The sequence below is a fragment of the Megalops cyprinoides genome, chromosome 6 (assembly GCF_013368585.1).
Source record: "Megalops cyprinoides isolate fMegCyp1 chromosome 6, fMegCyp1.pri, whole genome shotgun sequence".
In the NCBI taxonomy this organism is placed as follows: Eukaryota; Metazoa; Chordata; class Actinopteri; order Elopiformes; family Megalopidae; genus Megalops; species Megalops cyprinoides.
Genome location: NC_050588.1, coordinates 9746680 through 9762186, shown reverse-complemented (window position 1 = coordinate 9762186; position 15507 = coordinate 9746680). Strand labels below are relative to the sequence as shown.

General features: G+C 43.4%; 1 protein-coding gene across 2 annotated transcripts in view; it reads right to left on the bottom strand.

Annotated features, from left to right (window-relative positions):
* The window catches only part of dennd2db (DENN/MADD domain containing 2Db), a 30641-nt gene extending 17470 nt beyond the window's left edge, over positions 1–13171 (bottom strand). The window contains exons 1-4 of one of the 2 annotated variants that reach the window (XM_036530228.1): positions 12890–13171; positions 6591–6670; positions 5762–5851; positions 5087–5185 (exon numbers count right to left, since the gene is read on the bottom strand). In XM_036530228.1, coding sequence (XP_036386121.1) covers positions 5087–5185; positions 5762–5851; positions 6591–6660 — 259 coding nt within the window. In that variant the 5' untranslated portion in view covers positions 6661–6670; positions 12890–13171. Of the gene's footprint in view, positions 1–3825; positions 4370–5086; positions 5186–5761; positions 5852–6590; positions 6671–12889 lie in introns of those variants that run through there. The other variant, XM_036530229.1, reaches the window with a different exon arrangement.
* Between the last annotated feature and the right edge of the window lie 2336 nt (positions 13172–15507).

Below are 15507 nucleotides of genomic sequence, written 5' to 3'. Positions count from 1 at the left end.
TAATGTCCATACATGGCTTCATTCCCCCCAAAATATCACGTCCCGAAATGTGACATTTTGAAAACATTCAAGGATAATTTATTGTATTATTCCTAGCAAAGATGTTATTCATTTCACTTGAATTTGAATTGATTTACTTTAATGCATGGGGGTCATTTCAAGCTCATTTTTAATGTTTCATCTCTGTGGTTGTTTTCCCCTACCCTCAGGTGATCACTGACAACAACACAGTGAGGGAAAATAATCTTATGAGAGAGATGAGGATCTCATTACCAGAGTTTCCAGCTAACCGACAAATGGAGAAATTTATCAGTGTCGTTGTGAAGTGCTCTCTGATCGTTATCTAGGCCTTGCTGCATGCTCTTTCCTGCTGAGCGAAAACTGTTTGCACCATTGCAGCGATAAGGACACGCCCAGATCAGTGGCAAACACGACTCCTGAGTTTGTATAGAGAGGTAGCCAATCCAGTAACACCGGCTCTGCGGGTTTAGTTTCTGGATCAGATGGTCGCGACGTAGCACCCAACGCCTCGTTTGAAATGCCACGGAATTTTCCGACCGAACATGCGTTTCCTTCCACTCAGCTCAAGTTCCGGAATTTCCAGCGTTTTCCAAATACGCAAGATTACATCGCCCGTCCAGATGGAGCACAAAGATGCAATCTCAAAACTCATAGTGTTAACTTTTTATCTCCTAATTAGCCACCTGTATGTGTATGTTTGTACCAAACACAAGGCTGGGGTGTTTGTATGTACACTGCCTTCATGGTAAACCAGAGAATTATCCTGGGTTCCATGTTGTAAACATCCAGTCTGACTCACTATACGGCAAACGTGCTACTTACCTCATCGAGTATTATGACACACAACGTCATTATTTATATATTTCTATTATTTTGTCGTAATTTTAGACATAAATCACAGCGAGATAAATATTCCAAGAGCTACCCTGTCCCTGTCATAGATTGTCTCAGGTTATTGAGTGTTATCTTATATTTAAAAAACGACCCACAACTCTTTAGCATTTCACCACTATTATATGAGTTCATTTCATAATGTGTTGAATGTAGGGCAAACCACATACAGTGTACTGTACAAGTCTCACCATGTCGCTCAGGACCCCCAAGGAGGAGCTTACTTTCATCCTGGTTGTAAAGCCTCTGGCTCGACTTGAGAATTACTACGCTGCACAACTTTGAGGGTAATGAAGATGCACAGAGGTATCGCCACCTCACAAAATAATACTCTACCCTGGTTTTCTACTGTATGTCCGCATCTAACACAATGTATGAGGTTTAAAATCGACTATTTAATTTACACAGTTCAATATTTACCAGGGCAATGTAGCTCAAGTGCGTTGCTAAAAGGTACAACCGCAAAGTCAAACCCAGCTCTCGAACCTGCACCGTTTTGGTTGCAAGTCCAGAGCCCAGAGCATGCATGCACTGCAGGGCTCCGTCACTGGTTTCTCAGAAAGGCCTGCGGCTTGTCACCCCTGCAAACAACAAGTCCTCACTGTCAGACACCGCATCTACAGCCTTCACGGCTGTGACCATTCAGCCCGAGTGAGAAAGACACATCCATTCACACCCGCCCCCCCACCCCATGCCCTCCTCTCCCCGCACCCTCCTCTCCCACGCCGCAGGGGACCGCAACACCAGTGACACAATTAATGATGCCCACTTCCTGTTTTGGAAGTCCAAAAACCAAACACTCTCACTGTACGCTCCCTGGGTCAATCCTGCAAGTGGGGCTAAATTGAGCCGTGGAATGACCTTGTGTCGCCTTACTCTGTACCATTTGAAAAGGCTTTAAAAGTCTCCTCTCAGATGTACAGTATGTGTTAAAATTACGTCATAACGTTTCCAACTGATATTTCAATTTGTGCACTTTCATTTTCACATTCAATTTTGCCATGCTGAGCACTTGAACATGGCTGTGGCAAACACATTAAATGTTCTGGAGAGCTTGCACACCCTCTGGTTCGATGCTATTCAAGGGCGCTGGAAAGTGGCTGTCGTCAAATTCCTGCTGCAGGTCAGGGCTGCCACAGCTGCTTTCACGCCAAGCTCCCTCGACACACTGCCCTTCCTGTGATCATGCACGTTACGCTCTGCACCTGGCTGCCCAGCAAATAACGCTCTCACAACATTGTGGCCACATCCCTGGAGCGTCGCTACACATGTCAGCGAGACAGTGACAAGGCAATGGCGTTGCAGGCCAGGCTACATCTGAGCCGGGCCTTCCCTCTCGCTGCCCATCAGTCACCATCCTCTGACACTGTGGATTCCCCTCCCACCGTTTTTCACTCAGCACCGGTCTGTGGTTACCTCATCTGTTTGCCTGCTGAAGCCAAAAACTAACACGCATGTGTCTTTGTGCTGTGCTTTCTGAAGTTTTATTTACCTGCACCTTTTCTTCTGCATTCTCTTAAAGCCATCTGCATCTCTGTGTTCTGGGTCACTGTTAAAATGAAGGCCCTACTGCGTGGTCAGTCCTTCACATGCCCGCTTTCACTTGTTTTTGCAGTGAGCATCTATAACTGGCACGTGCGTTTCATGCGAGGCTCAGAGGTTCGACGGGAGACGTTCTCACAACGGTTTCATGCAAGACAAAATTCTCAACGTAAAATTTGTTTGTGGCGCTGCCACAGCGGTACCATGGGGAGTGAAACGTGCTGAGAACCTGCACCAAGCAACCGGCCAAAGATCGCCACACTAACCCGAAAAAGAGTACCCCAGAACAAATTTTCCTGATGATCAAATCATTTTTATTGGGTTATACAACCATTGTTATTCCTCTGAACTGATGACAGGACAGATTACACAAAAGCAAATTGACAGTCCAATCACACTTTACATAAGGTGGACCGTCAGCTTCTCTTTATTTTCGGGTCACAGAAGTTTTTCAGGCGAGGACGACAGCGTCTAGTCTCCTAACATGCTAAACAAGGCGTGTGAGTTTCGGCCTTAATCTGTCCTTAAAGAAATTCTGAGCTACTGAAAAAAATCATTACCTCCTTGAGCAGTCCAGTATCTGGAACAGATGGTTTAAAGGTCACAAACAGGTACTGTAACCTGGATTTAACAGGAGCAAGTTGTCCCTGGCCACTTGCATCACCATTTAAGTGGTTATGTTGTCATAAATTGCCGACATTGTTCACAACAAACACGACTTTTGTAAAAAAAAAAAAAAAAAAAAAAAAAAATCCATGTAAATCCATCATAAAAACATCTGAAATTCAAAAGGGGAAGAGAATTTATTCCATGCGCCTAGAAATTAGGTTGGGCAACCTTAATTTTGGCATAACGTTGCTACTTTTTAGGAAGTCTTTTTGGAGGACTACTTAATTCTCTTGAGGACCCCACATTGGTTTCTAAGTGTTGTAGCGTCTTTATGAAACGCCAAACTCAGTAACTCTTAAAGGGAGTGAGAAAACAAACACGTATATATGTAGATAGCTTAAAGACAACCGTCTTAAAAATACAACATGTTTAATATAAATCAAATGAAAATAAACTTTAGGAAAGGTCAACAACCTGGACTTTGTTCTTTTAACTAGTCTAATAATAAATTGCCCAAATGAGATGTCCATTGTTTACAAGCTATGCCTAAATATATTTGCAAGTTTCCTGCACATCGATAACAAATTTAAGTTTTCCTTTAATTTCCACCGAAAGCCTATTTGGTGCATAGGTATGTCATGCTTCCGACGCAGTGACTCGAGCAGACACCCAAGCGTGCCACTTAATCTTGTGCGCAAAATACCACAAATAAACTATTTAGTTTACTGACTGGGTAAAACGATAAAAACAAGGCATACTCACTCTTCGTTGCGTCTTTCAGAAAGTTAGACAGCCTTACTAGTCGTCCATTAACTCCTTTCGCCTTCTCTCCGTTCATATCTCGCCCGAGTGCTGTTTACAAATCCCCAGTCGCCTGGCCTCCTGCGGTTTAAGTAGACTCTCTTCAATTACTAAGCGAAATCATAAGGCAGAAGATTTCGTTATCCCCGTACGTGGGAAGCATTTAGTGTACAGCGACTTTCGTTATCTGCTCCGTTTTGTGGAAGTCTTAACTGGTCGTGTATACAGTCCGCTGTGCTTGGTGCGGCGCAGCAAACCGACGTTTTCACCGAGTGTCCAGCAGGAGGGCGGGTCCTGGTTTCACCTTGGTCAGGTACATGTAACGACGTGTTGCGCGATCCACAGAAAAACACGGACACGTCCTTTCTTAGACTCACTAGAACTATGACGGTACTTCTGTACGCAGTGACGTGTCGCTTTACTTCTGAATCGTTGTTTGCTTGGAGCGGTGAAAGAGTACAATCAAATATTTACCTACGGTGCGATGAGGTTTAGACAAACCAGTGAACTTGGTGCTTTCTTCACACTGTAGTTTGATATGTTGCGTTTCTTAGATAAAAGTTGTCTTTATCCGCTATCTCTGTTTCAGCACATCCTGTCACCACGTCAAGCAGCAAGAGACTTTTAGCCTTACAGAAAGACTTGTCCCTTTCAAAATGGATCCATGCAATTGCAGATATATACAGTGGCCCTCATATGAAGGCATTCCTGCCTTTCATAAACAAACAGCAATAACAAAAAGATGATGTGACAGTGGAAATAAAACTGCATTTTATAATGCAGCATTTGGATAATATACCATGCGATGATGTAATATTCGAGGAGCCTGTCTTGTCAGTGGCTGTATGTGTGCCTTGGACTCATTCTATCTAGTGCCATAAACATAACTAAAAACAAATATTTTAACATGTTATGTGCACACAACCCAAAAGTTATAGTAGGAGTAACTTCCTGATTGGGCATGGCATTTTGTGACATTAAGTGCAGTTTAATCTTGAAAGGCTGAAAGCCACTGAAAGAAGACTCAAGGTCATTTTGATTTAAAAAAAAAAAAACTGAAAGACGTTTTATTAGGCCCTGTTAACGTCTGTGTCTCCCTCTCCATGATACTGTTTTCATTTCTCCCCCAGTGTAAAAGTTCTCTACCTGCCATCTTTATAGGATTACATATGGCATGCGCCATGGTGTGAAAAAGACATTTTCGTAAAGCAGAGTGTCTTACTGTTCATCTTATCCGTCCGGCGCAGGAAGAATGGACGTGTTGCTCCAGCTGCGGCCCCCGACCCTCTGACATCGTCCTGCTCCAGCGTCTGTGGATCCGCTGGGCAGTGAGGAAGAAGATTTGCATGGGAGCACGGCTCATGTAAAAACGTCCTGATGGATCTTTTTTATTGGTGGCTGGGATCTAACAGTAGATAGGGGTGGTAATGGAAATTTAAGATCAGCTTCTGTGGCATGTTGGAAGATCAAAGGAAAAAAAGAGCTCTTAGATGTTACGGTGTTAGGCCTGTGCTCATACCTGTAAACAGGTTACGTTAATGAATCGTTTTTGAAAACAGGCCATATCAGGTGAAGAGAAGAGTAGTACATATTGCACCCTTGTAAATGGGTTGGAATGGGTAGCAGGTAACACACATGTACTTTAAACATGTATTGTGCTTTTAAAACGCCTGTCTAAATCTGAACAGCATCTCTTGTTCCTAGAGAGAAATGTTTGGTGTGAAGTGCCAAAATGCACAAATCAGCTTTTTAAATGCCACTGGTCTATGGTGGCTGCAGCCTCTTGAATATGTGTTATATGTACCTAAAACCGTTTGCTGGATCCATTGTCAAAGCGTCATTGATATCCTGCCATGGTCAGTTAAGGATTAGCCCGGTGAACAGGTGGCAGACTCACCCCTCCGGGAGTCCGTTCGGACAGAGGAGAATAGCCTGTTCATCCTCCGTCCAAACCCCATCCGTCCATCCTCCTCATTGGATGTTCTGCCTGGACGAAACACATGAAAAACACACAAAGTGTTTTAAAGTGTGAGACTTAGAGCAATGTAGAACGTCTGCTGGCAAAAGTTAAGTCTCCAAACTCAATGTACAATATCTGATACACCCATATTCAGTACTTAATCCCCCCCACAACAAAGGATTACTTACTTTACATTACATTACATCACATTACATTCATTTAGCGGTCTTATCCAGAGTAGCTTCCAGAACGAAAAAACAGAAGTATATCCATTCAAGTTGAGAGAACAACAGTATCAGACCAGGCTAACAACACTCCCAGACCAGTGAGTGTGAGCATAACACTATTCAAGGCCTACATTTGAGATGTTAATCTCTGAAGAAGCGTTTTCTCTTCAGTTCCTGCTTTTTCCTTTGTTTAAATGAGCATCTGTCTTGAGTCAGATGAGTCGAACTCTGTACAAGGCATAGTTTGCAGTTTTCCAATGGGCACAGGACACCACATCGGAGAAGCAGCAGTTGAGAAGCGGTGCTGCCAGTCTGGTTAATTTATATGTCGTTTCACTCAGATTTAGAAACGTGGTCTCAGAAATATTGTGAGAATGTTGTGTTTTAAATGGGATGTGTCAGTATATGTCGTCTACCTGAATAAAAGTTCCATGTGGGTATGTATCTTCATATGCTAAGTGTGTTTGCAGTTATTCCTCAGGGGGGCATGTGAACATACGATGGTGAATGACGTGGTGAACGGAATGCTGGGTACTCACGTCTGACCCTCATGGAAGAGAAGCCCCACCCCCCCCTCCGTGGCGCGTCGGGCTGGCCTCCGTCTGCCATCCTCCGTATTCTACAACACAATTGACAGTGAGCCCTGTGCCTCTGTTTTATCAAAACCTATAAGTGTATCAGGCCCTCTACCACAACAGGAGGTTGTGCAGTACAGACATCCTAGCACTAGAGGGTGACACAGATATGAGTCAGAGTGGAGTTGCAATGGATTTATTCACCCAGTCAAAGCTGGGGATGGAAGGGGGAAATCAGTTCGTACATTTGGGCAGGCCATTTATTGTGCTCTCTATACTCTTTGCCAACACTATCATAGAACCTTTTTAATCCATGACTTCAACCTGTTTTTCACTGCCTAAAATATAGCAGTCCTTTGATTTGATATACACAATAAACACACAGATCTAAAATATTTTCATAGCTACATTTATCTTGAAATTAAATGACATGCTGAATTGGACCAGCTCTAGAGCTGTATGCTTAAAGTGTTATCAGTGTCAAATGGAATAATGAGGAGGTTAAGTGAGTTACTGAGATCAGGAGAAAATAGCAGCAAATACCATCCTTCCAGAAGAAAATAGCAGCTTCATCTTAAACTGTTAACATCATTCAGGCGTTGAACTGGCCTGACCTGATGACAAAACCCTCCTGCAGTCAGAACGTTACAGCAGCACTCTGAGAGCGCTCCTTGAGGAACAGGGAAGTGAAAGAGACCGAGCAGGTCATCGTGACTCATTCTGGTTTATCCGTCCTTATCACCACGTACACAGTAGAGTTGCTTATCCTAGAGCAGGCCTGCGGTAATAAGCACTTTCCTTTAAGCGCAGAGCAAACCTTTGAAGTGAAAGCTGTGCATAAGCCAAACACAAGCTGGTGAGAGCATTAACCGTGTTCATGTCTCAACATGCCTGGAAAACATGCTAAACCATGCAGGCCACACACAAGGGTTTACCCTGTCAGACATTAGCCCTCAGCACTGTGAGTGTAGACTGGATAGGCCACAGGCTAATCAGGTAGGTAATACTATCACAAAAGGGCCAATATACCAAGCAATTTTTGAAATGATACAGTCATCCCTGAAGAGACCCGTGTCAGTGTCATAAATATTACTAGTCATCATGGGGGGAAAAAATGATGCGTCACATCCACACCATGTGATCCTTTATATTCCTGTTTGAAGATGTGATCCCTAGGATTCATAAGCATACCACACTGCATGTAACAGCTTACAACTTTTGTGGTAATTCTACAACACTTTTAGCAAGGTGAGCCAAGCAGAGTGTTGATGCTCAGTATAGCAAAGGTCAATTTTTTTTTAAACAAATTAATTCACACTGTGGTTCTGAAATAGCAGTGGTTTTGACACTCTTTTTTTTGATGGTCATTAAATTTCCACTGTTGCCAAATTCTCACAGTCTTGCTGTGGAACAGCTGAGAGCAGTGAAAGGACTGCCTAGCAGGACACAGCAGCCATTAATAGCAGATTGAAGTGACAGTGCATTAAACCTCAGGGAGAAGAGCTGCCCCTCTCATTCTGAATGGCAGCATCTGCCTGCTGTCATGCTTAGCTGCTTTATTTCAGCCGATCAGCAGAACACATAGCCATCAGTGGATGCCGTAGAAAGCACACAGCTATATTCAGAATGCAGGATAAATATTATTGCCATAGTCATAGCTGTTTAATATTCAAGTACTTGGAAATCATCACAGTACAGCCAAACCATGGCACCACAGCTTGCTCTCAACGGACAGACAAGGTGGTTATTCGAAAACCAATTGTGTTGTCAGGCCAACCCAAACATATCATCTCAATTCGGGATGCGTTTGCAAACACAATTTACAGAAAAGCTTTGGTAAGGTGTTTTGTTGAACACGCGAGGGAAGCACCAAGTGAATTGCCTGTATATACAGTAGCTACTTTGGAAGTACCAAAATTTTTCCCAGGGTTTCATTTTCTCCTAGAACAACACCAGGTGGGAAACAATAAGCAAAAAGTCCCTTTACTTAACCAATCAACACCAGGTGCCTGCCTTTTCAGCAGTTCTTCCCTGTGTCTGTCCAAAGCTCTGAGAGCACTGGGTTGCCCTCAGGAATCAGTATGCAGTTGTTCTGGTTTACAGTGTAACCACTGTACAGTGAATGGGAGGCGTGAGCATAAGATCAGAGCTAATGTGGCGTGAGAAAGCGTGCTCATGTGCTGAGTGATACATGTAGGCTGCAGATCGACAGACTTCCTCTTCCTGTCCCAGGGTCCATCATCTGCTCTCTGCCAAGTCTCTCACAAGCTGTAAAACGTGAGACCAGGCTTTCACTGGATGCTCAATGTCCTCAAGCACAGATACGTGTATCATGTGCTCTCACACATCTCCAGGAGTTTATCTTCAGCAGCTTTTGCAAGGAGACTTGGGAGTAATTTTTCAGTCTCACCTTGGTTAACTTTTTTTTATTATTTTCAAATAGCACAAAACAAATCAACACGTCCAGTTTTATCAAAGTCCAGATGGCAAGCCCCCGAAGGAAAACGGAAAAAACAGCATGGGAAAAACAAAATAATAAGAACCCACATACCTATAGACTCCTACACGCATCCACATGTAAACATCCGCAGCAGCACAGGCACCCACACCATCATGCACACGTGTGCATCCTAACTTACACATCCTCGTGCATGCACAAACAAATGCATGCACGCACACCCATACACAACATAGGTTTTGTTCAATAAAACTATTCAGACTCAACAGTAGGTAGCCCAGTGCAGTCTTTCATTTCAATTCAGCCTGTCATTTTGGTACAGAAAAGAGTGCACTGTCTCACCTTCTCCTCACCACAGCTCACAACTCCTTGAGCTCCTACCACATGCCATGCAACCATCGGGGGGTTGGGGGGGGGGGGGGGGGCGCTGGTGCATTCAGAGGCTGATCGATTCAGCTGGAACTCTTCCACTCCACTTACATTGGAACAGTCTTTCAGCTCAATTCTGCATTGCATGGCCCTAGTTCAGTCCTCACAGGGAAGACAATCGGAAAAGCAGGAGGAAGCAGGTATCTTTAGTTCTAGTTCCTGATTCCTGGTTCTAGTTCAGACACTGGAAAGGCCCCCCTGTTGTATTTTGGCATGCGTGACTCGTAGTGCCCTCTGACTAGACACAGCCCACACAGCCTCTCCGGGGAGGGCCTATTTAGAGAGCAAATATTAAAGGGAATATTTTTACACAGGGATAGCTGTGGGAACCCTGGACCTTAATTTGTTCAATCTGGACCAATGCGTTTAGAGTGGCGGGCCTGCCCCTGCGTGTTCGCTCTTGCCAAAGGAGATTCCGAACCACATCAATCCTCCTAACTCTGACAGAGAAGTGCAGCAGTATCTGTAGGTATGCATTACATGCAAAGACGTGCTTAGATAACTCGTTGTATTGCTTAAAACAGGTTAACGCCTGTTACCTGAGTGTTGATGTTTTTTAGAGAGCGGAAGAAACATCTGGACTTTGGCTTTCCAGCACCCAGATAAAATCACCCAGAATCAAACTTTGGCCACAGTTACATCTAACACTGGGTGATGTCACACAGACTAAGTGTAAGTTTATTCAGTGCTCAGATAGCTGTGTCATAATACCCGAAACTTGAGTTGAATGAACTTGTCCTTGTAGCTGTGAACTGAAAAGTACATGGCAGATGTCTTAAAATTGAGTTGCCATTTTAGTAACTGAAAAGTGTCAAGGAAATGTATACCGTATGTAGATACTACTTCAGCTATTGAATCATGGAGAGTCATACAATAGTACTTCCTAACAAAGACGAACAAAGATGCAAAAAATGTCTTAAATGATAAATGCAAGATAATTATATAATTACATATAGATTTGAAAAAATGCTTCACTGTTTTTATGAAGACGTAAAGAAACTTTTAAAAGCTAAGTCTGTTTGATTTTAGGGACTCTCCTGTGATACCAACGCCTGGATATGTTCACTTTAGTAGCTGACCGAGATGACTCAAAGGCATAGTGCGCCCTCTAGTGACTAAAAAAATATCTGTCATCTACTATACGTAATATTGGTAGTCAAATTACCTCCTAGAGCAATTACATTCTAAAAACCTGCTGGACTTGGTTAACCTTGCAGCTGAAATCGAAAATCAAATTTGGGTATTTTATGCTCAATTTCTATAACTGATTTTAAACCAGTTTCTTGATATTTGTTTACTGTTAGAATGCATTGTCGACAGCTAAGCATCGCGGCCTGCGTTTGTCACTTGTGTGAGAGAGGAAGGACGTTGTTACACCTTTTGGAAGAGAGAACTGTCCTAAGCCCAGAGCAGTGTGTTGTGCTTGCTGTGTCACGCCTCTCACACAGTGCGAAAGACTCTCAAGATGACTTTTCTTGTGCTAATTGTTGCTGTTTCCAGTATACTGAGGATAATTCACATTTTCGAGGTTCACTACCGGGTAATAATGTTGAAGATACTTTCAACATTTTTATGCAAATTTTGCAATGCGCATTTGCTTATTTGCAATGCACTTGAACGTTTGACCAGCGCCTTGCTGATGCAGGAGTAATATCGCCACCAGGGGGCAGTATTTAATGTTCATTATCACAGCAGCACCACTTCTTAGGACATGATGTTCCCTGCTTTGTCTGATGTCACTAACATTGGATCAGAGCCTGCACTCATTAAAATCTTCCATAGACCTGTTCTTTGGGAGCGTGATGATGCCCTAAGGGAAGATTCTAGAATACAGGCAATAAAACTGGAACATTGGTAAAAGTAAAGGCAAAGGCCTTGTTTATGCTTTAGAGTGTGTATCTTCCTCATTGTCTCTGTGTGTCTCTGAGTGCACACGTGTCTTTTTATGTGTGAACGTGTGTGTGCAGGTGCATGCATGCATATATGTATTTTCATATTCATGTGTGTACACATGCGTTTGTGCACACACATGTGTGTGCATATGTTCATGCATGTATGTGTGTGTGAGTATGAGTGTTCATGTATGTGTATTTGGATATGTTTGTACACATGTTCAGGCATTTGTGTGTATGTGAGCATGCGTGTCTGTGCTGTCCCAGCTACAATGACAATACAAAGTCTTGTCTCTCTTCTCTCCCAGGTACTTTCATTTCCATATTCTCATGAAGTGACAATTCTTTGTTTTAGCCTCTTACAATGGTTGAATAAATGCTTTAAGAATGCTTTTCAGTTGTCACTTTCAATATATATACATATATATATATATATATATATATATATATATATATATATATATATATCCATTGTTACACTTATTACTTTTCAAACTAACAGCTTTACCAATAGGCCTTCCTCAAATGAACCAGGACTATGCCGAAACTAGCCCTGGAAGCCATAACCTTCAGCAACAGGATTCTTGCTTTACTGCTACCAAGATTCCTGGTACACTACTCCACTGTGCCACATAATACTCTACACTCTCACACTTTAAACGGAGAAGTGCATGCTGGGATCTAGAAAGTCAACAAAGTGAGAAATAACCTTGTCAAAGCACTGAACAAAAAAAGGCCATGTGAGGACACTGCTGGAGACAGTGAAACAGGGCTCAGTTAACAGTTACCATGGAAACATCAGGGACAGCTACTGGACAATTGTTTGTTTGCTAAAATACATATTGTTTCACTGCTCTGTAAGAGCTATGAAAGAATTTTAGGGAGAACACCCATATATCTGGTTTTATTCAGCCTGTTGTCTTTGACAGCCATGTGTCTTTGACACTCACCCTAAGCCAAGAAAGCACACAGGATATTTCTCTGCCCCACGCAATGGTTACATACAACTATATAGATGTAAAGGATGCTACTTGTTTGGTGTTATAGTCACATACCCAATATTTACATGATTTATTTATGCTACTCGGGGTAGCTTTTACACAAATATGCTTGTACAATTAAAGTTTGTACACAAGCAGGTCAGGTTATGAACCTGTTTCCTCAACAAATAAATATAACCCACAGACATTGGGGTCACACAACCATTTGTCTGACCACAGCTCCACAACAGCAGTTGCAAGAAAGTGAAAGTGTAACACGCACAGAGAAACAGCATACAAAGTGCAGACAGTTTGTAGTGTTTAGTCTCTTTGCACAAGGCAGTGGAAATCTCTGTGTTGTAAATAGTAATTTAGAATTTTGACCTCTCTAGCAAAATAACGCTCATCATAATCATAATGATTGAAACGGGTTTTCGGTACCAGTAGGAGGGTGGGCGCCACAATCTCGGGACTGTGTGTCCAGAGCCTCTCCTGTTGACTCACCTCCGTTACAACACCAGCACGCAATCACAACCTCTCCATTCAGGTAAACCTGCTTGCCGGGCGCTGCTTCGTCCCACCTCCCGAATCCTCAGCCCTGTCCCCTTGTTCACGCACGAGACCCCTTCTCCAGATCGACCAGAATGCCTCTTCCCTGGTTTGAGGAACCGTACACAGCAAAGTGAGAGTGCTGCAGGAGAAGTGGACTTTACACGCTGAGCAAAGGAGGGAGAATGTCCTGTTTCACACTTCCGTGTGGCCCGGGTCTCTCTTCGACAGACAGGGGGTGACGTTCTGGTCCTCTTTGTAAGGGACCAGGTGACACACCCGCAGGCTCCCTGCACAGTCACCCCGTATGAGTGTGGGTAGTGGTGTGATCGTTCACTACCCTTGCCTTAAAAAAAACTCTTACTTCCTGGAAGATTCGGTAAGTGTTTGTACTGCAAATACTGAGCCCCACCCTTGATGTCCACAGTAAACCACAGCCCTTTCTTATCTGCTCGCTATCGCTAGCCTCATTAAGTGTCGGTCTAATCTGCTGTTCAATCAGCTGGTCTACGGTTTAGCAGCTTGCCCTGAGAAGTGGGTGTTCTCAGTCATAACCCTGTTAATGGTTAATGGGACTGCCAACTGGCACTCAAGACAAGGAATCCGTGATGTGTCTTTTTATTCTCCAATTTAATTAGATCTCTTGCAATAGTCAAGTGTTAAGACACCTCTGTTTTGAGGTCATGTAAGGTCGTGCTGTTAATGTTTGGCTTTCTGCACATCGAGCTAAAGGTGTCTGACTGGCTACAGTCCTGTGAGTCATACCTGCCTCGGGACAAGGGCAAGGAAAGACATCGGTGAACCGTACAGGTAATCACTGTGATTAGACTGTGGCTCAACAAGGTCATCCAATCACAGCAAAGCAACACCCTAAGGCCAAGCCATGAACATCTGATTTATGAGTAGGCCAAACCCTTCATCTACTGATAAGTGAGTATCTTATACCTCACTTGTAAAATGCTCTGCTGGACGAATCTGCCTGCTGGGCAGGCTGCTAAGGAGCCCCTGTTCTTGCAGAGTTTTATATTTTCTTTAAATGTTAAACATATTGGTTGCTTTTATAAATTAATCACCTCATCTCAAATGCAAATGTGCGGAATTTCCCATCATGCAGCTGGGTCCAGTAACAGCACGAGCAGCAAGAGCTCCAGTGTTCTGGAACTGAACCAAGCCTGCCCTTCTTAATTTCAAGAGGCTTGAGAGTTCCTGTTCCTGTTCCTGTTTGGGGAGCTCAGGGGCTTACCCTGGATGCTACGTTTATGTTGAAGCTGTAAGAATGATTGCAACTGTTATGATACTAATCCACCATGAAGTTATAAAAGGTTTCCCAATGGCTAATCAGGAACAATGAGAGCCATATACACTTATATACACTCTGACTCTCTGACCAGAAACCCACATCAGCGGAAGTGATTGGCTTTGTTTTGCTGGGGATACAGGTTGGGGTGGGTATTTCAGCCCAGGTTTCCACACCTCAGATGAAAGCACAAATGCAGAGGATGTGTTGTTGAATTGGCCTAAAATGAAACTGGTGATACTAAAAAGGGTTCTACAAAGACAAACAGCATAAAAAAGACACAGAATGGTTGTGACTACTTGTAATGTGATTACGTTACAAACACAACCCTCTAGGCAAAGCCATGCAAATCATCTTGATCATGTTGATTGTGTTGGGCTATAATTCAAGTCAGTTTAAATGTTCTAAATTTTAGAAGTGAAGTATTGCATTACATTCATTTAGCAGACAGTCTTATCCAGTGTGACTTCCAACACAATATAACATGAGTATATCCATTTGAGTTGAATGAGCAACAGTGTCAGACCAGGCTAATAACACTCCCCAAGCGGCAAACGTGAGCATAAGACTATTCAAGGCTTAACTTGTGCAACCTCACTAGACTAGGGAAGCCAAGTATTCTACCATAGATCAGTCAATACTACATGCAAAAAAATAATCAGTAAGTACTACACATAGCAGGTGTTAAGGGGCAGGGATTGAGGTGGGACTGAGATGCAGTTTGAATAGGTGGGTCTTCAGTCTGCGTCGGAAGATGGCCAGTGATTCCACTGTCCTGACCCCTGTGGGGAGTTCATTCCACCATTGAGGGACGAGTGCAGACAGGGATCACGTCTGAGAGGAGCGACCCCACCGGGAAGGGACAGTCAGTTTTCTCATGGTTGCAGAGCGTAGTGATCTTTGGTATGAAGACCAATCATAGGTATGAGGGGGCTGTCCCATTCACTGTCCTGAATGCCAGCACCAAGGTTTTGAACTTGGTGCAAGCGATAACAGGAAGCCAATAGAGTGAAGTGTGAGGAGCGGAGTAACTTGACTACATTTAGGGAGATTGTAGACAAGTCATGCAGCTGCATCCTGGATTAGCTGTAGGGGTTTGATGGCACAGGCAGTAAGACAAGCAAAGAGGGTGTTACAGTTGTCCAGATGTGAGAGGTTGTCAGACAGAGAGACATTAGTGGCTCTTACATTTAGTCAAGTGGCAGACACACTTCATCCAGACTGACGTGTGAAGCAAGGCCACATGGAGGACCAAGGTGGGTCTTTAGTCTGTAGT